The sequence below is a fragment of the Diospyros lotus genome, chromosome 14, assembly GCF_014633365.1.
Source record: "Diospyros lotus cultivar Yz01 chromosome 14, ASM1463336v1, whole genome shotgun sequence".
Classification (NCBI taxonomy): Eukaryota; Viridiplantae; Streptophyta; class Magnoliopsida; order Ericales; family Ebenaceae; genus Diospyros; species Diospyros lotus.
In genome coordinates, this window is record NC_068351.1 from 2,414,262 (window position 1) to 2,437,016 (window position 22,755).

At 31.9% G+C, this 22,755-nt stretch overlaps 2 protein-coding genes across 2 annotated transcripts; both read right to left on the minus strand.

Annotated features, from left to right (window-relative positions):
• Positions 1–2,050: 2,050 nt before the first annotated feature.
• On the minus strand, positions 2,051–5,079 carry LOC127791197 (pentatricopeptide repeat-containing protein At3g53700, chloroplastic). The gene has a single exon (XM_052321038.1). The coding sequence runs from the start codon at positions 4,847–4,849 to the stop codon at positions 2,558–2,560; it is 2,292 nt and encodes a 763-aa protein (XP_052176998.1). The 5' UTR covers positions 4,850–5,079; the 3' UTR covers positions 2,051–2,557.
• A 3,822-nt stretch (positions 5,080–8,901) lies between these two features.
• Positions 8,902–11,059, minus strand: LOC127791055 (actin-depolymerizing factor 1). Its single transcript, XM_052320791.1, has 3 exons — positions 10,895–11,059; positions 9,461–9,726; positions 8,902–9,366 (listed from the first exon to the last, which is right to left on the minus strand). The coding sequence occupies exons 1-3, from the start codon at positions 10,895–10,897 to the stop codon at positions 9,216–9,218; spliced, it is 420 nt and encodes a 139-aa protein (XP_052176751.1). The 5' UTR covers positions 10,898–11,059; the 3' UTR covers positions 8,902–9,215.
• Positions 11,060–22,755: the final 11,696 nt, after the last annotated feature.

The window sequence follows — 22,755 nt, forward strand, 5'->3', positions numbered from 1 at the left end:
TCTCTTAATTATACCCCTATATTTTGAAATAAATAAAATGTGACATGTATTTTATTATATTATTTTATTTATACATAAAAATATAAAAATTAAATTGATTCGAAAATATAAGTTTAAAGATATAATCCAAACAATAAAAAATTTGAATAATCACACGAAAAAGATATTAAAATATAATGATTGAATTGACACAAAAATTATGTTTAGGAATATAATGAAAATAATAAAAAAAATTAAGTGACTATATACCAAAAAATAAAATAAAAATATAAATTTGATCGTAAAATTTTATTTTAAAATAATAAATAATTAGATGTTGGAATTAATTTGTTGTGTAGATAGATATGTAGGATACGAAGTAGATAGTCAATTCACCTATTTTCTTTTCTTTAGCGGCAATTGAAGGATTTCATCAAGTTAACTAATTGTACCCTTGAGATGTCCTTGCTAATACGATTAACAAATTTAATAAGGTGAAAATCTATGATGCTATAAAAGAGATTAAGAATAATAGATGATTAGGTGCTTGAACTAAATTATCATATTATTAAGACATATAGACACACTTTTCACATACAATTAATGTACTAATTTTCTTAGACAATTATCAAAGAACCTCGCTAAGTTAATCACAAAAGTGTTAATCTTTTGCTAAAAATACACAAGTGGAATACATCAATAATTACTGAATTTTGTATTCTATTATTATTTAGTCGCTTAAATTTAAAATGTTACACGTTACTTACTTATTTTTCAAAATCGTTTATCACCTGTCATTTGTTAACTCTCTATTAGTTGGATCAACAGTTATGTACACGTGTCAAATGAAAAACACACGTGACGCTGACGTGATCTAATTGTGCATTAAGTATCAATCATAATCTGTCATGTGTACTATCTCAATCCCCACCAAACCCACCTCATATTCCCTCCCTCTTCCATCTCTTATCTCCCTCCCCCAGTCGCTATCACCCCTTCCATTTCCTCTGTCGCCGATGTTTCCTCCCCCCACTGGCATCTCCTCCTCTCGCCCCTGCCTCTAGTTCGGTCTTTCGCTTACTCTTTATTTCTCTCTCACCTACTCGGATCGGGGCCCTTTTAGCTACCTGATTTTGCAGTGGCAGGTGCAACGATGAGTCTACTAGCACCAACGAAACCAAATATGGGAGAGAGATGAGGGAGGAAAGAGGAGATAGTTTTGATGGAGGCAAAATCAAGCAGCAAATAGGGTCGATCTAAGAGAAATAGTAGAATGGTGGATCTTCCCCATCGCTACTGTTCCTCTCATTTTCTTATGCTAAGAAGAGAATAAGAGGGAAGGGAGGAGGAGGTGGTTTGGTGGGGATTGGTGTAGTACACATGACAGATTATGATTCGCAGTTAATGCAGAATCAGCTCACATCAACTCACGTGTGTTTTTTGTTTAACACATATAAATAACCGTTAACCCAACTAATAGAGAGTCAATGAGTGACAAATGGAAAACGATTTTAAAAGATGAATGAGTAACGAGTAACATTTTAAAGTTTAATGACCAAGTAGTAATATAATATAAAGTTCAATAATTATTGGTGTGTTTAACCAAGTGAAACATAAACAAAGAATTGCTTTTTGAATATATTTTTTCTTTAGATATCATTTGTTAAAACAAATAAGATAAGATTAAAATGTTTTTTGAATCAAGATATGAAATGGTCAAAATAAAGGTGAGAAGTATTTCAAGATTTTTATCAAACTGTTTGTTAAATTTTTTAAAATGTATTAGAGAATATATGCATCATTTTTTTTTATCTGTAAAAACTAAAATAAATTTATCCAAAGGAATAGAAAGATAAATATATCTGAAAAAACTCAAATAAAAAATCATGTGATTTCTTTTTTAAGAGTCATTAGATATATTTAACAAATACAATGAAAATCACTTTTGTTTAAAATACTTTTCATGTCTCACTTTTTTCAATCAATTTCTTAATTAATAAATACTACCTTAAAAAAAACACACACACACACAAGTGGAACAATGAACTTGTTTCCGTTTTCAATTATATTCACATTAATACTCTAACAACCCTTACTAATTTGTTCATCATTAAAGACGTTAAACGGGTTAGTTTAGTTAGACCTAAACCAACCTATAAACTTAACAAACTTGGATAATCTAATAAAAAATACATTAAAAAAAACAATGTCTTGTTAAACAATATGCTCATTTTTTATTTCTTTTAACAAAAAATAAGAAACTAAATCTAGAGAACTAAAAATTGACAATTCCCCCGAACATGGGCTAAGCCCCAAGTAAATAGACAAGTAATTGAACAGTCTGGAAGAAGTAATCAAGATTCAAATGTCAGGAGAATCCTTCAACATGGATGTTTGTTGGCAGATGAATGCATGGTTCAGATATTATAACAGTGCAGCAGTACAAGATGAAGCATCCAACATTCCTTTGATGGAAGGAAGAAGGGCAGCCATATTGAAGAAGAACATTCCGAGGAGTCAAGGAATTCCAAGAAAGGCACCCTTTCTCTCTTCTGCAAGATTCCCATGTCATGAACAATCAATAAGCCCTCCAGGGTCTTCCTCTATTCAAGTTACTGCCAAGAGTGGCCAGTGCATCTTGAAATCTACCGATTTTGAGGAAGCCCCTTATCATGGACACCTCACTGTCCGATAGGTTGGCTATCTTCATGATCCTATGGACAAGCTTAACAAGGGTGTCCTCCATGGACAAAGCGCAAAGCCCTTCGGCCAGCATGGAGAATGAAGAGAATTCGGGTATGAATCCTCTCTCGGTCATCTCGACTGCGAAATCAACAGCCTCTCCGATGGGTCCTCCACCAGAACAAAGCCCGCGAAAGGCAATTTTGTACGATATGGCATCAGGGGGATCGCCCTTCTCTTCCATTTCTCTGAAGAGTCTCATTGCTTCTTTCGTTCGCCTCCTCCTAAAGAGTGCTTGAACCACAGGATTATAAGCCTGTGGAGCCAAAGCCATTCCTTTCATCTGGATGCTTCTGAGGAGCCTGCTCGCAACCTCGATTCTACCTGCTTTGCACAGTCCCTGTATCAGGGTCCCATAGGTGACGACATCTGGTTCGCACCCATTTGAGCTCATGGTTTGGACAATATCTGCTGCCTTCTTTATATCACCTGCTCTGCAGAAGTGTGAAAGCAGGGAGTTATAGGTGAACTTATCGGGTTTCAATCCTTCCATTATCATCTGATCCGTAAGTTGGGCGGCTTCCTCTACCCTCTTGTTTTTACATAGGCCATCAATGAGGGAGTTATATGTCACCAAATTCCTTGACACACCTAGGAGTTCCATCTGATCAAAAATCTCCTCTGCTTCTTCAACTTTTTTGTTCTTGCATAACCCATCAATCAGAGTATTATACGTTATTACACTTCGAGCACAACCACTCGATTCCATTTCTTTCAGCAGGCCTAAAGCTTGGTCCAGTCTCCCCCTGGAGCAAAGGCTGTCAATTAGCATGTTATAAGTAAACTCATCAGGCTGGCAGCCTTTATGTTTCATCTCTTTGAACAACTCCATTGCAATTTTGTGGTTCCTGGTTAAGCAGAGACCTTGTATCAGAGAATTAAACGTACAGACGTCAGGTAAAATTCCCTTACTTGAGAGGAAACGTGCAAATTCAGTGGCCTTTTCCACTTGGTTCTCCTTGCACAAGGTGCTAATCAGAGTGTTATATGTTACAGTATTTGGGGAACAATCCCTTGAAAGCATCTGATTGAGAACTTCCATGGCCTCTTCAATTTCACCCGATTTACAAAGTCCAGATATTAAAGTGTTATAAGTAAAGATATCTGGATCAAACCCCTCCTGAAGCATTAAATCCAAAATCTCTAGAGCATGCCTAACATGTCCAGCTTTGCAGAACCCATTAACCAAAGTGTTGTAGGTAAACTGATCGGGACGAAATCCCTCAAGCGACATCTCTTGAACAAAATTCAAAGCTTCCTCAATTCTACCCTCTTTGCAATACCCATGAATCAAAACATTATTCGTTATATTGGTAGACGCACATTCAGCCGCCACCATTTGCTCTCTGATTCTCAATGCAGCATCCAGATTCCCTTCCTCAATGTAACTTTGCATTATGGTTGTGAAAGTCTTCTCATCTGGTGCCAAACCGTAGTTGGGCATATCTTCCATCAGCAGAATGGCAGGCCTAATTTGATGAGCTTTACATAAAGCCTTTATCAAGATGTTAAACGTCGAAACGTCCGGCTTAACACCCCTGCTAAACATCATAGAATGCACACTTTCCACCATTTTCAACTTGTTTCCATCCACAAGAACGTTCAGCAGAAAGTTATAAGTAAACCTGCCCGGTCTCAATCCAAATTCTTGGTCCATCAACTCAAGAACGCCTATAGCCTCGTCAAATAAATCAAATTTTGCATAACTCTCAACTAAAATCAAGAAAGTACCTTCTGTGGCCTCGCACTGTGCGGCCTTCATATCCTCCAAGACTTGCCACATTGAATCAAAGGATCCAACGTTCCCAAGCTTCCGAAGAATTTCCTCGTACACTGACAAAGTGGGAGTGAAGTTAGGCTGCTTTGAGGCCCAATCGAAGAGGCTAAGCGCCAAGGTTTCGTCCTTCTGGCGGCGGAGCGTGTCGATGAGCTGCTTTTGGGTGAAGTCTGGCGGGAGAGCGGAGACAGAAGGAGAAGTGGAGGCTGAGATTTGCGTGAATTTGCCATAACGCCGAGTGGGTGTGAAGAGGACGAATTTCGAGGAATTTGAAGGGAGAGAAAGAGGTGGGTGCTTTGCAGTACAAGGCAGAGTCCAGTCGTGGCACTTTAAGCAAGAAGAGAAAGCCATTGCGACAATTCATCGAACATGTGGCGTGCTACTTAACTTGCATTGACTATCACGGACAAAAGCAGACAGAAAGATTGGATCAACCCACCGAGAAGATGTATCAAAACAGCTACAAAAGGAGATGATTTTACGCTTGAAACTTGAAATTTTCTCCAGAAACTAGGCTCTCTCCACTCTCTTTGCCAAGGCCCGAGGATAAGACAACGGAGAGCATGGGGGAGGCTTGGGTCATCCTGGCATCTATTTATGTAATTATTACCACGGTGGGTCCAATGACAGGCTTCGATATTTTTGTAAGGGAAATTCTATCGAAAACTGAAAAGTTACTCTTCGCAACTCACTTCACAACTCACTTCCCATCAAAATTTTTACTAACTTTAAATTATATATTTTATCCCCACAGCCAAGTCAACCCTCTCCTCTGATCACCTCTAATCATCAACCATCATCTCATATCTTTTTTTCTCTCTTATATCATATACACACAAACACATACATATAAATATATATACACACGACCATGCAACCAGCACACACATATATATATACACACAAAACATAATTGCGGCCATGGCAGCCGTGCCAATGCAACCACCAACACACACATATATATACTCACAACATGGTCGCGACCATGCAACCCCACACACACACACATATATATATATTCACACTCACACACACAAAAGCATAGTCGCGGCCATGAAAATCTTTGCACCTCGCAGTGCGGGGTTTTCAGCAACTCCTGTACTGCGAGGTGTGGGGATTTCTCAAACCTCCGCACTGTGAGGTGCGTGTGTGTGTATAGAGAGAAAGAGAAAGTGTATATGTGTGTGTGTGAGTCGGCCATGGCGGCCGCATGTGTGTGTGTGTGTTTATATATATAGAGAGAGAGAAAGAGAGAGAGTGTGTGTGGGGGTCGGCCATGGTGGCCGCATGTGTATATATATATGTATGTATATGTTTGTGTGTGCGGGAGAGAAAGAGAGAGGCGAGACGGAGGCTGGTGGTCGTCGGAGGTTTGAGAAATCCCCGCACCTCATGGTGCGGGGGTTGCTGAAACCCTCGCACTGCGAGGTGCGAAAGTTTTCATGGTAGCAGTTGCCATGGCCGTGGCCATGCTTTTGTGTGTGTGTGTGTATATAAATGTATATAGGTATGTGTGAGTGTGTGTATATATATGTGTGTGCGCGTGCTGAGTTGCATGGCTGCGACCATGCTATGTGTATATATATGTGTGTGTGTGTGTGTTGGTGGTTGTATGGCCGCGGCCATGCTCTGTGTGTATATATATGTGTGTGTGTGTTGGTTGCATGGTTGCATGTATATATATTTATATGTATGTGTTTGTGTGTGTATGTGTGAATATGATGCAGGACAGAAAAAGAAATGCGAGATGATGGTCGGCGATGAGATGTGATCGGATGAGAGAGTTGGTTGTGGGGGTAAAATAAGTAATTTAAAATTATTAAAAAATTTGATGGGACATAGATTATGAAGAGTAATTTTTCGAGTTGCCGATAGAGTTTCCCTTTTGTTAGCTTTTTCCCTTATGGTTTACGCAAGTTTGCATTGGGAGCAATATTTGTGTATGCAAAATGTTATTTAAATATTTAAATTTGATATTTTTATTAATTTTTTATATTAATATTGTAGGTTTTAGAAGTAACATATTTCTTGGTCAAATACAGATTAAGCGCAATCAACAAAATACAAAAACAAAAAATACAACCACAACTCACACATACAAACCAGCGACACATCGAGATACATGTTCGGATCAATAGATCCTACTCACGGCAAAGACTACGCCTTTAGTTAATTCACTAATTTCTTAAAGTTACAACCAATTACAAGATCTCAAAAGAAAGAAAAACAGTATTGCAAAAACAACAATTGAAAAATAGAATCCGAAACAAGAACAAACATAAATTTGTTCAGACCGATCTCAAGATCAAGGTCTAAGATCTGTTATTTTCAGTATATCAATCTCTCACGCCTCAAGCACTTAAAACAACATAGAGATTACAAGCAATGCTTACTTACCCACAGATCTTACCATAGAAATAGCGTATCGATCAAACGAGAGAGGAGGATTCACAAGATGTGTCTTGTTTCAAGAGACGCCTATTAAGGTTTCAAAGAGAGAGCAAGAGAGATAATAAGAACATTCTGGAGATTAGGTCATCATATTGCCCTTATATAGTAGCACCAAAATAGATTGGTGAACGGGCTGGGTCAGCAACAAATGCAACACATAAATGAATATGGACTTGGGCTCGGCCCAAATCTAATATCGGCCCACACAAAACCAATGGCCCACATGATTTACATATCAACAGAATATATATAAATAATATTTAAATTCAAATCAAATGAATAACAAATGAAGCCCAACAATTTCATATAAAAATTATGCAATTAGATTTGATAAATCAAAATATAAATGAGATATCATTTAAGCAATTTTGAATAACACAAATCAACAAATATTTTATATATTATGTTATAAAATACATAATACAAGATATATGAAATATCATATAAATATTAAATTTAAATATCTAAATAATATTTTCATATCTAAAAAATAATTTTTACCAGCGTATATTTTTATTTTAGTAAAAGAATTAAAGGAGCATTGTACTAAGAGATTATGTAAAATGAATATCACTCAAACTTTGGCCTCTCTATATTAAAAGTGAGAATCATTTATGTTATTGTAAATAATTTTTTGATAAATCATAAAGTGACAACATTATTCTTTTATATTTTTAAACTATAAGCATAAGAGACAAATATCCAAGTTTTATAAGTACTACAACACTTCAACTCATGACCTCTAATTCATTTAAATGTAAGTCTCATGTCTAACCATGTATTCTTAGTTGTCAGTACCTTAACTTCTCATTCATAAACCAACTTAAAATTAATTTCACAAATATGTACATTAAGCTTGAACACATGTATGAAAAGATACTTTACTACAAAATATTTTGTAAATTCAGTGTCTCAAAATATAAAAGATGTACACGTTTTCACTCTGACATATACAGGATGTTCTAACATATTTGCAAAGGGGTGGAAAGGAAGAAATAAGATCCAGCTAAAACAAAAAAAGGAAAGGGAGAGATAAGAGAGGAAGATATGAGAATACGGAGTTTAGTTAAACATATCATCTTAAAAACCAGAAATTGTTAGTGAGTTTGAGTCTTATTCAACTCTATCACTGTATTCCTGCATGAATGAAACCACATGAAGCCGAATTCAACCAAGGGATTAATGATGGTTCCAAACAAAGTGCCCTTAGTCCCTTCATACTAAGAGAGAACAAAGACAAATGTAAATGGTTTCTTTTTACAGCTAATTCATGATTCCTTCCACGAGAAATATGAAAGAACAAAGATCTCAAAATCACCATTGTGGAAAAGATGGATGAAGACTAGACGTAGAACATCAATCTTTGATTTATAATACATGGAAAAGAAAAATGAAGAACATTAGAACAAGAATCAAGTACACAGAATGCATAGTAGTATTTATATGAACAAGATTCAAGTACTATGAATCAGCACCGAGGGCAGCTCGAAACAATTTGGGTTATCATACCTGTTTCAGGCCCCCCATCGTCTCTCTCTTATGCAGAAAGGATCATTTATGCTAGGCTCCAATCTCCATGTCGCACTGATTACCAAGTAAAACTGCCAACAATAAGCTACCAAATACTAATAGGAGCAACGCCAACTTCACCAAGCTTTAATAGCTAACTATGCTATACGTGGGCTACTAGCTTAACATTGACCGTGCAGCCAACATCCATTCACAAGAAATGATCGAAAGCAGAGCATTAATAACTACACCTACTTCAAACATCTAGAATGGACCAGAAATACAAACTTTCATCTGAAACTAGAAAAGAAATGGAAAGAGTGGCAGGAAGAAGAGCAAGAACGTGAAGCTGTTTCCGCAAAATGTCATAAATTTCTCAATAGCAAACCAATTAATCATCATCAGGGAAGGCCAAAAAGCATGCCGTTTTAACACATAAAAAGGAAAACAACAGGGGTCAGTTATCCTTTTAAATCTTTAAACCGGATCAAAGGTGACAAGCTACCCCAACAAACTGTTACATATTTAGCTTGTAGATGGGCTCTACAAGTGAGGCAACAACGAGTTCTACGAATAACAAATCAACATAATATACTGCAAACCACAAATGCTGTTCAAATAAATACGGCACCATGGTGACACTTGTACCAATACCACGTCTAGCCAAGTTCACCATCCCATAAACTATAGATGTCCCGCTCTCAAGTAAGGAAGACCGTATGGAGGAGCTCTCCATTGCAACGCTTATAATTCATATTCAGGTCGCCCGGCTTCTAATGACATCAAGACACATCTCAGTTGGATCAGTTGCCTGCAACTCTACTTGAATTCCATCAAGTTCTCTCTTGAACCTGTCCTTAGAGCTAGCATAAATCATTTTGCTTCTCACTCTTGATGTATCAGGTGACCTTCAATAGAACAAAAATCAATTAGATGAAATGAGGAAGAATGATAGATTATTTATTGGGCAACCAGAGGGGGGGTAGCAATCATGACTTATACCATGCTATAAAGAAAATTCTGCTTTTCTGGCAATTCTCCGGTGTCACAAAGTCAAAATCATAGACCGCGTAGCGACATTCATCAGCAGGAAGACTAGCAGCGAAGTCCTCGTAGCTTTGGGTTGGTTCACCAACCTTTTCCACAACAACTTGCTTCTGCTTCTCCTCAATCTTGAAAACTATGAAACGGTAAGTTCTTTTTGCCTTCAGCTCCAGAAACCTTAATTTGCAGTCATCGTGCACAGCCATCCCAGATGCAGCGTTGGCCTGTAATATGGACAAAAAATATTAACTAGCTTTCACATAAATAACCAAACGTAATATTAGAAACATTTGAAAAGTAGACATCCTTTTCCCCTTTCACAATAAAAAGAAATTTAAAGTTGCATACTAAAAACAAGCTTTAGATCCTTAGCCGAAAAAAAGAAAAAACTTTAGATTAATGCAAGATTAGAGTTCCTAGAACACGAAGGACAAGGACAATCAAATTCTCCATTATGCTCAAAATTTGATCAACAAGAAAAATAAAAGCAAACTACATGCGACTAAATCTCATCATGTGTTTGCATTAGCAAAAGAACCACCAAAACCTCTAATCAGTAATATGATAACGAAATAGATTTGGACTACTCACACTTCTACGCCGAATGGTACCCCTGAAGAATACATAATTTGCTCTTTCATTATATCACATTTTCAACGTTAGGCACAAATGAGAAAAATTCATTCTGATTCTTGGCAGTGTAATTTGATAAGATCTGCAGCTTCTTGCTAAACCAGATCCATGACAAAATCAATTCAAATGCTCTTAGTTACCAAGCATGTTATGTATTGGGCCGGGAAAACATCACTGAACCCAATCGACTATTTCTAACCGAATTTTGCATCCTGAAATTACATTTCCGAACAACTAATGGCTACAGTGGAATAGCATAGAAAATCCGTCACTTATTCATCTCTGCAAATAAAATTGCTCAAGAGAAGCCTAAAATCCGAATGAAACAGAAATAGGGACCACAAATTAACTAGAGAATTTTAGACAAATAACTTTAAAGAAACTCAAATTAAATTTCAGTTCAAAGCCAACCAGTTGATGATCGTCTACAGATCCAACTTAAGCAAGCACAAATCAAGTCGAAAAATCAACAGCGTGTGAAAACGCCAAAGAGAAGATACATCGGGTCAAAATTCAAATGCTCAATGTCAAATCGAAAGCAAACCGGATCTGGAAGCTAGCAACAGGGATAAATTTGAGAAGAACGCAGCGATCGGCTGTAAATACACATCCATCACTCAAAATTCAGGCGAAAAACAGCCTTGCCGACTAGATCAATCGCAGATCAACACCAAAATCATCGTGCACGCAATGATAGTCGTGTCGAATGTACTGACAGGGAATCGAAACCCTAGAAAAGAGAAGGGGACGCAGACTTACCATTTCGGCTGGACTTATAGCTTGGAGTGGAGAGCTCGATCGAGCGAGATTCGAGGACGAGAGAATTTAGAGAGAGAGAGTCCCCTCCGGTATGAGGCTACCTGTGAATGAAAATCACAGCCCCTTTTATTCGGTGGCGCTCCAGCTGGAGGACATACAGTACATGTCGGCACACGTAAATGGCGGTGTGAGTGAGCGTCCAACCAATGGATGCATGCCACGTAGAAGCCTCTGAGGCGGCTGGTCGGCTTGGCAACAAGCTGTTGGCTAGGATTTCAAAGCACGTCTGGTCGTGGCTTCCCACAAAAGTGTTCTCAATAACATTTTGTTCTACTTTTTGATAAACTCATAATAATATATATGGTCTTTGTAATTTATTATGAATTAGAGATGAGAGAGAAAGAAGAATGGGAATTGGCTTTTTTGGGCAAATGGGGCAGAATAATTCTCTCTCTCTCTCTCTCTGGCCCGGCCAGCGTTAAGCCTACGCTACCCCAGAGTGGACCCTTTTATTTTAAAGGTGCATGTAATAATTGAATTATTAAAAAGTCGGTGAGATGGCACACTAATGGTGGGGCTTATTTATTTATTTCTATGCTTAAAAAATAAGTTTAAGAATAATATTTTTCAGTCTTTATTTTATTTTTTCTCGAGTATTTTATTTAAATTCCATCTTCGAATAGTGGGTATTATCTGGATATTTATATCGATTAATTCAAGTACAAATAAAATTATAGAAAATAAATAAATAAATTCTTAATAAAAATATAATTTAAAATTTTATTAGTTTAATGTCAACAAGCAAATTTATAAACATGAAAAGTAAAAATATTTGCAATTTCATCCAAATTTGGAGAACGATAGCTAATTCTGTTCGAGACAAACAAAATACTACTTTGGTCGATGTGTTTTATATTTTGATTTATGAGTATGATTTATGTACTCTAAATTATTATTTAAGAAATAGTCAAATAACTTTATCATAAATATCGATATTTGTATATATATACCTTATAATACGTGAGGATGTCAATGATTGTCTTCCTTAAGTATTTAGAGGTAAGTAACTAGGTATTGATATCATAAATGTTAATATTTGCATAAAAAGTCAAATCTTTAGAGAAATTTTAACAAAAGAAGATTAAGAGTTTAATTTTCTAATATCAGCCTTTTGAAGCTTTTCTCTAATGTTATTGGTGCTTTTGATTTTTTAATAAAATTTTTATTTACAGTAGAAAAAAAAAAAAGATATCCTATGCTAAGATATCCATCATCATAGATGATATTCTTATGTTTACACAAGGATGAAGGGCTTTTTAGACGTCAGTGAGATTCGAATTCTTGACCCTCACGTTAATCTCCTTGGACTTTGCCACTACACTATGCGCGTGGGAGTGTTTTGGTATTATTGTTATGTGATGTGTTGCATTCGTGCTATATTATGTTTTATTTTATTTTTTTACGAAAACAAATGTTAATAAAAATAATAAAATTTGATAATTAAGAATATCGTCATTATTAATGTTCAAGAAAAATAACGAGGGTTTGAGATTATTGTCGTGAAAAGTAATTAATAAGTACTTGAGTGGTATTTTATTCAAAACGATTGTACTAAATGGATGTTCAATATGAGACATTTATCGTACTTAAGAGCAGCTCGACAATTACCCGAGGACAAAGGGCTATTTTTTAGGGTCTACTTAGCATTATTGTGTATAATGTAATTGTTGTGTTATAAAATTTGGGTTAAAAAAATAGAATTTTGTAAATAAATACGGTATCTATATCTATATATATATTATAACAAAACAGCCGCTAAATCCCTTTCTTGCCCATTTTCAGTTTCTATTTTGATATTTTATTATGTTTTGTTTATTTTTTTTCTTATCCAAAATATAATTTTTGTAAATCATTAATTAAGTCTAGATTTGTGGAAAATGTGTAGTTCTTGGAACCTGTAGATAATTTTTTTTAACTGAAAAATGCTTTGAGAATGTGTAAACATGGTATATGAAGAGACAAGATCTAATCCATATTATTAATTCTTAAATATTAATATAAAATTTTAATTGAAATAAATTATAGAAAAATAAAAAAATTTTAAATCGGGAAAAATCTTGAGATATCAAGAAATACCATCAGATACCGACTGCTAAATAAATTTTTTTTAAAAATATTTTTTTATTTTATTTTTCATAATTTATCTCTTATTATCTCTCAATAAAGCCACCACTCAAAACTCTAAAACCCTTAATTAGTTTCAAAATCATGCAAAAAAAGTATAAATCTTATATATGTTTATGTTATTACTTAATTTTGAAAAATAATTAATTGGTAGATTATGTTAAATTAGTTATTTAGGCAAAATTGGATTATTTTAAATAAGTCGTTTAAATTATTTTGACAAAAATAATATTTTGTATAGGCTATTTATATTTATCATATGTTGTCATATTTCTTTTAAAAAATTTATTATGGTTTATATTTTTATTATTGACAGCAGGAATATGTGAACTCATATATGGATAATTAATTTTGAAAATTTGATTATTATCATTTATATAATTAATTGATTATTTAAATTATTTTTATTCTTTATATATAGTTTAATTAATTTAAATTTATTTTTAATAATTTTAAATGTTATAATTTTATATATAACTTAAATATTATAATTTTATTTTTTAACTTTATTTTTTTTTGTTGCTTTCTTAAAAATTTGACTTGTCTTGAATGTGCTAATTGATCGCCAGGAGGAATATGTAAAATCATGTATGGATAATTAATTTCAAAAATTTTATTATTGTCATTTATATAATTAATTGATTATTTAAATTATCTTTATTTTATATATAGTTTAATTAATTTAAATTTATTTTTTATAATTTTAAATGTTATAATTTTATTTTTTCATTTTTTTTGGTTACTTTCTTAAAAATTTGACTTGTCTTGAATGTGGTAATTGATTGTTAGGAGAAATATGTGAAGTCATGTATGGATAATCAATTTCAAAAATTTGATTATTATAATTTATATAATTAATTAATTATTTAAATTATTTTTAATATATATTGTAATTAATTTAAATTTATTTTATTATAATTTTAAATATTATAATTTTATATATAACTTAATTAATTATTATCATTTATTTAATTAGTTTAACCACATTTTCTTATTTTCAACCAATTAGTTTTAATCGTGTTTTTGGTTTATCAATGTAAACGAATTTTGTGTAACAGTTTAATTCTTTGAAAGTCGTTCCACTATTAAAATTTTTAATTAATAGTTATTTTTTAACTTTAAGTTTTCTAAGAGGAATATGTAAAATCATGTATGGATAATCAATTTTGAAAATTTGATTATTATCAATTATATAATTAATTGATTATTTAAATTATTTTTATTTTATATATAGTTTAATTAATTTATATTTTTATAATTTTAAATGTTATAGTTTTATATAATTTTATAGTTTAATTAATTTAATTTATTTTTTAAAAATTTTAAATGTCATAATTTTATATATAACTTAATTGATTATTATCATTTATTTAAATAGTTTAACCGGGCTTTTGGTTTTCAATCAATTAATTTAAATCGTGTTTTCAATTTGCCAATGTAAACAGATTTTGTGTAACAACTTAATTTTTTGGAAGTCGTCATAGTATTAAGTTTTCCAGTTAATAGTTATTTTTTAATTTTATTTTTTTTGTTACTTTCAAAAATTTTTGATATATCTTAAATGTGGTAATTAATTTTCAGGGAGAAGATGTGAAATCATGTATAAATAATCAATTTTGAAAATTTGATTATTATAATTTATATAATTAATTAATTATTTAAATTATCTTTATTTTATATATTATTTAATTCATTTAAATTTATTTTTTTAAATAAATCGTTTAAGTTATTTTGACAAAATTAATATTTTTGTATAAGCTATTTATATTTATCATATGTTCTCATATTTCATTTGAAAAATTTATTATGATTTATTTTTTTATTATCGGTAGGAAAAATATGTGAAGTCATATATAGATAATTAATTTTAAAAATTTGATTATTATCATATATATAATTAATTGATTATTTAAATTATATTTATTTTTATATATATAGTTTAATTAATTTAAATTTATTTTTTATAATTTTAAATAAAAATATTTTATATAGACTATTTATATTTATCATATGTTATCATATTTCTTTTGAAAATTTTATTAGGTTTTATATTTGTATTATTGGTAGTAGAAATATATGAAGTCACGTAGGAATAATTAATTTTAAAATTTTGATTATTATCATTTATATAATTAATTGATTATTTTTATTTTTTATATATATAGTATAATTAATTTAAATTTATTTTTTTATAATTTTAAACGTTATAATTTTATATATAGCTTAAATATTATAATTTTATTTTTTAACTTTTTTTTTGTTGTTTTCTTAAAAATTTGATATATCTTGAATGTGGTAATTGATTGACAGGAAAAATATGTAAAGTCATATATGGATAAATAATATGTAAAATCATATTAATGTGAACAGATTTTGTGTAATAATTTAATTTTTTAGAAGTCGTCATAACATTAAATTTTTCAATTAAAAGTTAGTTTTTTTTTTTGCTTTCTAAAACTTTTGACTTATTTTGGGTGTGGTGATTAATTGCTAGGAAGAAGAAATCATGTATAGATAATCAATTTTGAAAATTTGATTATTATAATTTATATAATTAATTGATTATTTAAATTATCTTTATTATATATATAATTTAATTAATTTAAATTTTTTTAATTTTAAATGTTATAATTTTATATATAACTTAAATGTTATAATTTTATTTTTTAACTTTTTTTCTTAAAAAAAATTTGACATGTTTTGAATGTGGTAATTAATTGTCGGAGGAATATGTGAAATCATGTATGAATAATTAATTTTGAAAATTTCATTATTATCATTTATATAATTAATTATTTATTTAAATTATCTTTATTTTATATATAGTTTAATTAATTTAAATTTATTTTTTATAATTTTAAATGTTATAATTTTATATATAACTAAATGTTATAATTTTATTTTTTAACATTATTTTTTTTGTTGCTTTCTTAAAAATTTGACATATCTTGAATGTGGTAATTGATTGACAAGAGGAATATGTGAAGTCATATATGGATAATCAACTTTGAAAATTTGATTATTATTATTTATATAATTAATTGATTATTTAAATTATCTTTATTTTATATATAGCTTAATTAATTTAAAATTATTTTTATAATTTTAAATGTTATAATTTTATATATAACTTAAATGTTATATTTTATTTTTTAACTTTATTTGCAAACGTAATGAAGTTTTTAGTGTGATGAAGTTGGTAATTAACTCTAATTTGATCTCTAAGTGCACGTGTATGCTATGAGCAAGTCAAGTTAGTATAGTGTTTAAGGTTTTAATGTTTGCAATGTGTTAAGAATGACTATGTGCTAAAACATGTTCTAACGTGTTATGCTCATATTTCTTAACAGTAAGAGTCTGATCTTTATTGAAAGATTGAAAAGATCGAAATTGAGAGGGAAAATGTGCTTCATCAATTTTTAGAATTTAATATTTATATTTATAAAATAAGTTTGGGGGTTCCTAATATATATGACGTAAATACTAATTAATGACATTATATTCTAAATTTCTTCATCTAATGATGAAGTTACTACGTTGCTGAAGTCGAGTTATGAGTTATACATACATTGGAAAACTATCAAGGGTGTTTTGCCAAAAGAGCTCTCCTTGGCGATTTGTTGACTAATGCAATTAAGAAAACTCAATCAATAATCAAGAAGGAGAAACCTGAAAAAAGTTTATTTGATTGGTTTCAAATTACAATATTTTTTTTTTCTTTGTTATGACCTATTCCTCTAAAACTTTTGAGGTTGTTTTGTTAATTACTACTGAATTTTATTTGTTTGGCTTTTGTTATAATTTCTTATGCAAGGTAAACTTGGTTTGCTAATTTTTTATTTCTAAATATTTTGGTTGTTGCTGGATTTATATCTAGGCAATTTGTTTGATCTACATGTTTTTTGTTTTCTTTTATTATTTAGTTTTTTTCTTTTTTTTTTTTACTAATTCACACTTATGTATTTGCTCATTTTTTACGTTCTTTCACTTCTATTTATTTGTATAGTTCTTTTTGTCCACTAATTTATAGTGGGTGTTTAACATTCCTACATTCTTACTTGCATTTTTTTTTTCACTGCACAAATTATTCTTTCCAACGTATTGCATAAAAAATTATCATAATTGAGCTATAGTTTAATAACATACACAATATTGAAATCATAACAAATGAGAAACATTTTCAATCAAATAATTAATAAAATGAATCGAGAAATCACCATTTATACTGAATAATCAACTACTTTTGCTATTGAGAGTTCAGAATAAGACATGTCATATTTTTAGTATTTCGTGCATCAAAGTGAAAATAGTGTGTTAGAAATGGTAGACGTTAACCTCACCCTAACAAGTCACGAATACTATAAATATTGGATACAATCATTTGTTAAAGACACATATATGTGTTAGTAGAAAGACTATAATAAAAGTATAAAAAATGTCAAAAAATAAAAAAAGATTAGACAAAAAAGGGCATACATATTCCAGAATAATTGAATAACTAATTTTGTTGTATGTTTGTTCATTTCTCATGATTGCAACATGATTATTTTGTTTATTTTCTACTTCTTTATTATGATGTTAATTTATTATAACTTCCGCTTTAATGATTTTTTTTTTCTTGTGATATCCGTGCATCGCACGGGTGATCCACTAGTTATACTTATTAACGTTAAAATTACGTAGTAACTAATTGGGTTTGTTAATATTAAAAGTTAGTAAATAAGTTTTGGTTAATATTTTAAAATACAATTCATTGAAAGTATTAACTTAATCGAGTAAGAGCCTATTATCATCAACACGTGATTTCCTTTTGTATTCAATTTGAATGTATTTTTAACAATTAACAATAAGTAAATGATGATATTGTTATGGAAATATAGTAATAACTTGAAAATGTTATTTTAACGTTACGTTTTACATTTGTTGTGTTCAATAAATTAGGCTAAAAGGAAGAAATTCAAATAGACAATTTGTAAAGACTAACAATTTTTGGGAGACTTTCCCAGAGGCTGTCCTTAGGTATCCCTGGGAGTCCCTATTGGGAGCCTCTCCCAAGTGTCACTGGAAAACTTTTCAGGGTGCTCTCGAGAGTCCCTCATAATAGCCTATCGCAGGTCTAACAATATCTTAACTAGACTTTGAAATATTCGTCTAAAAATTTATAACAGATAATCCGAAAAAACTTGAATGCCGATTCATTCGGTTAAGATATAACCAAAACTTTACACAAATTATATTTCTATTACTTCTATATATTCTTTCGAAAACTAATATAAGTATTGGAAGGCACATGCAGGAGATATCCCATATCCCTTACTATTTTTCAATTTTGCAAGTCTCTCGGAAACTATAAATTTGAAACTGAAATTGTCTTACATTTATAAATTTATTATTATATATTTTTTTTATATTAATACAAATGTAGAAGCTAATGTTGTTGGGGTTGCCTTTAGTTCAATCCTTACTTAAGTATTAGCAAAACTTATAGGGTTTACCAGTCCTAAAGTCTCTTTTTTTTGGGATGATCATCCTTATACAGTTCTCGATATTCTTATAATTGATTATATTAAGAAAGATAAATCGTAAATTGGGCTTTTGACTATTATGCATGACAAAAATCGAACTCATAACCCACTAAATTAATGTCAACATATTACTCATTTGACCACTCAATGTATGTCATGGAGGCTCAATCTCTCTCTCTCTCTTTCTTTCTCTTTCTTAGTTAAAAGGAGGTCTACCCAATGCTCGGGATGTGTGAATCAATGAGTTGGGGATAACGCAAGTTCAAAAATTACTAAAATAGACATTGTTTGTTGCATATTAACATTAATGCCCTTATAATTTTTGGCCTTCACTCGCGCCCGTGCCCCTGTCCACTTAAAGGTTGCAACCACAAGTGAAAGTTATTATTTTACCAAAAAGTATATCTTATTTTTAAACGATAAAAACAACAATTCTTATTTTTGTGGTTTGAAAGTAAAATATACTACAATTCCCAGATTTATAGTATAGTCATTGCCCTTAGAACAACAGTTGATATATAATAAGTATATCTTATTTTTAGATGAGGTATAATTATTATATATTTTTTGTATTATTTAAATAATTTGATTAATTAGTTAAATATTTTAAAATACGTTTCATTTATTAATACTAATTAAATTTTTTGAATGCTGGCAATAATATTCAATAATTGCATATTATCTAAACAAAAGTACATTTATTGCACGTAACACTCTAATATTTTTAGAATAATTAAATATTTAAGGAAATAAACCAAAATTTAAATTAGGGATAATTCAAAATTGTTGATAAGATTTAAGTGAATATGACCTTAAAAGGGCATTTGATATTTGGTACGGGAGAAGATTTTAAATTTCTGGAATTCATAAATTATGAGAATGTTCTTGAAAATTTTTTATTTTTAAGATTTATATAATTTTATATTTGATTTGATTTAAACATTCTCATAAATATTGAGTATTCTTTTATCGGAATCTTAGGTAGCGTTTTCTTTACTGTTTTCAAGTCATTTTTAGTTTTCGATTTTCTAAAATAATGAAAACGCATTCTCTTTATTGTTTTTAAAAATGCATTTTTGAAAAAAAAAATTGTAAAGAAAACTCAAAACAACAAAAAATTGTTTTGAGTGTTTTCATCCAAAACAAACTCTAAACTCAAAACACATTTATTTATTTATTTATTCATATTTTATTATTGTAATGAGAAAAAATATTACAAAATTTATTAATTTTAAAATGTATATATATTTTTAATAATATATTAACATTAAATATTTCTAATTTACTGAATACTCAAATTTATTGAATAAAATATCATTAAAAATGTATTTGCAAAATTTCAAAGAAAATGCGTTTTCTAATTTTCTGTTTTGAGAAATAATTTTTCAAAATGACAAAGAGAACACGTTTTCAATTTTCTAAAAACAGATTATCAAAATAGAAAACTGAAAATGAATTCAAAACTCAAAATTAAAAATTAAAAATCAAAGAGAACGCAGCCTTATATTCCTATGTTTGGTTTAAATGTAACATTATTAGAAATTCATGTTTTTTTTTTCAAAATAACCCTTATTTGATTTTTTGTTTAAAAATGATAAATTCCTTCTATTATATAAAATATTATGACCGAGAACATCTTTAGAAAGTAAACATATACATAAATATTTACACACAACAACATTCATATATATAAACATATACACACAACAATTGTAACACCCGTAAATAGCTATTAATTTAATTTTGGGGGTAATTGGATTTAAGAGAAATATCAAAATAATTTGTGGTGGTTAAATAAAATTAAATTAGGTGATTTTAAGGAAATAAGAAATTAAGATAATTAATTTTGTTATTTGGGAATTTCTGGAAAGAGAAAAAAATTAAAATAAATCAAGTTGTGGGATTTTTAGAAGTTTCGGGCATTTCTGTAATTATAATAGGGGGTCAGAGTGTAATATAATGGAAGTTTAGGGGTGCTGGCGTGATTCGGGGAAAGGGGCAAAAATCACATTAAATATAACCTAAGTCATATATAGGTTAGATGCGAGCGTGGGCGCGGGCGAGGGCGGTTCGTGCGCGAGGCGGCCAGGCAGTGGACGCGGCTTCGAGTTGCGGGGGCTGCGCGCGAGGGGGGGAATTTTGGCTGATTTAATTCAGCCCTTGACTTCAAAACGACGTCGTTTTGGGCTGAAGGCGGTGGCCGCCCAGCGCTGCCACGTGGCCGCGCGCTGGCCACTTCTTTTGGCCGCAATTTAGCCCGATTTCGGGCGTGAATTTGAATAGCAAGAAGTAAGGAATTTTTACAGAAATAGCAGTGCGTTCGCGGGAGAAATCTGAGAATTTTGGGGCTTCAAAAATCAGATTAAACTCTGTTTAATCCCTGATTTAATTATCCAGGTATGTAATTAATTTAGTAATTAACAATCTCTGCGGTTGAAATTTCATTTGGGGCCCAATTTTATTAATTTTGTCAATAATTGGAATATTACAGTTTGTATAACTTTGACCGCGTTTGGTCAAATTGAGCTTAAGGCTATCTTCGGAAAGGCAAGTTCTATATACCCTCATTGTCGATTCTTTCGATGTCAATTTATTTGACCTCCCTTCATTGGATTTATCTGTTAATAAATTATGGAATTTAAACAGTGTGTTTAATAATTTAATTTATTAACCTGGTTTCGAGGGTATTATTCGTTGGATGCCTACCGGGGTTTGTATCACCCCCAAGCCTATGGGAATGATGTCGTACTCACCCGGGGCTGGGTTCTTAGCTGTCGGGTATTATTATTAGATTTTTGGTTATTTATTGGCTAGAGTGGTTAGGCAGTGGGGGCAAGGGTTAGCTGTACGGTGACGGTGTGACTGTTATACAGTTTATTTTAGGCCATTAGATGGTCTCTCCTGGTCACTGACCGCTGACTGGTGTCAGGCACTGCTGACCTACTCTACCATTATGTGATTATAGCATGCCTGATTATTTTATTTTTGTTGCATGGTTTGATATGCACATGGGTTCGGGCTGCATGATGGGATCATCATGATACGGTTATGCTTGATCACGGACATTTTAGATTGGTCAGGTTGCATCCAGCACGGGCATATGCATCGCGTGTGATTTACTACGTGGGCGGAGCATGGCCTGATGCCTGGATGTATGGACGCCTTGTATCACGTTGATGCTCATTACGCCTTGCATTTTATATGCATTGCATGGTTACTGGTAGTTATTAGTTCTCGGACGGGAGTACCGTTCCGAGGGAGCCTTTGGCTCGGCTGTCGGGAGTACCGGCAGGGATACGGGTGACGGGAGTACCGACCCGGGACAGTGCGCACAGGTTTGTGGTGATTTATGTTTCCTTTCAGGGCAGCGGCAGGTTGGTATGGGACTTGGGTGCCAGGTGTTTTATGTGGGCCCCAATGACCGGTATGTGTTTTATTATGGTGCACTGTTGCGTTGTTGCGTCACATGGCTTGTGTGTACATGTGGGTTTATTTTTGGGATGATCTCTTATTCTGGTTCATTTACAGCCTTCCTTTTCATATAAACTCATTGAGTCTTGCGACTCACCTTGCTTTCCATCATTTCAGGTAAGGGTAAAGCTAAAGTCGAGGGCGAGGACCGCGCTACCTAGCAGCCAGCCGTGTCGGTAGGGTGTACATTTAGCTGCCCCCGTTTTCTCTGATGTTTTGTTATGAGTCCTGACTCTTATTTTTGACTGTGCCGGGTTGTCCCTCGTTTTTCCTACTTATTGGCACAGGGTTTGTATATATTTTTATGTACTCCTTGACTGCTGTTCCAGCAGGGTACTTGTAGGCGTGCATGTATATTGTTTTGCTTCCGCTGTTGTATTTTTCGTATGTATGCATGCCATGGTATTTTCGTCTTGTGTTTGTTTCTCTTCTCTTAGGTAGGCGCTCTCGTTCGGATAGACCGGGCGATTGGGATATCCGGGCGGGGGTGCTTACAACAACATATATATACACACACACACAACAACATATATACACACACAACAATATATATAAAATGGCCGACGACAAGAAAGGCGATAGACGACTGATTGAGCAATGGTGGGGGGTGACGGCGGCGCTGGCGGGAGGGAGAGAGAGGGTGAAAGAGAGAGATCGATGATGAAGTTCAACGGCCTTCAT

What these genes read in the sequence shown, in the direction of transcription:
- LOC127791197 (XM_052321038.1), bottom strand. Translation starts at nt 4,849, where the DNA reads ATGGCTTTCTCTTCTTGCTTAAAGTGCCACGACTGGACTCTGCCTTGT.
- LOC127791055 (XM_052320791.1), bottom strand. An exon ending in AGAATTTTCTTTATAGCATG is followed by an intron (nt 9,367 to 9,460) that starts GTATAAGTCATG and finishes GTTCTATTGAAG; the next exon opens with GTCACCTGATACATCAAGAG.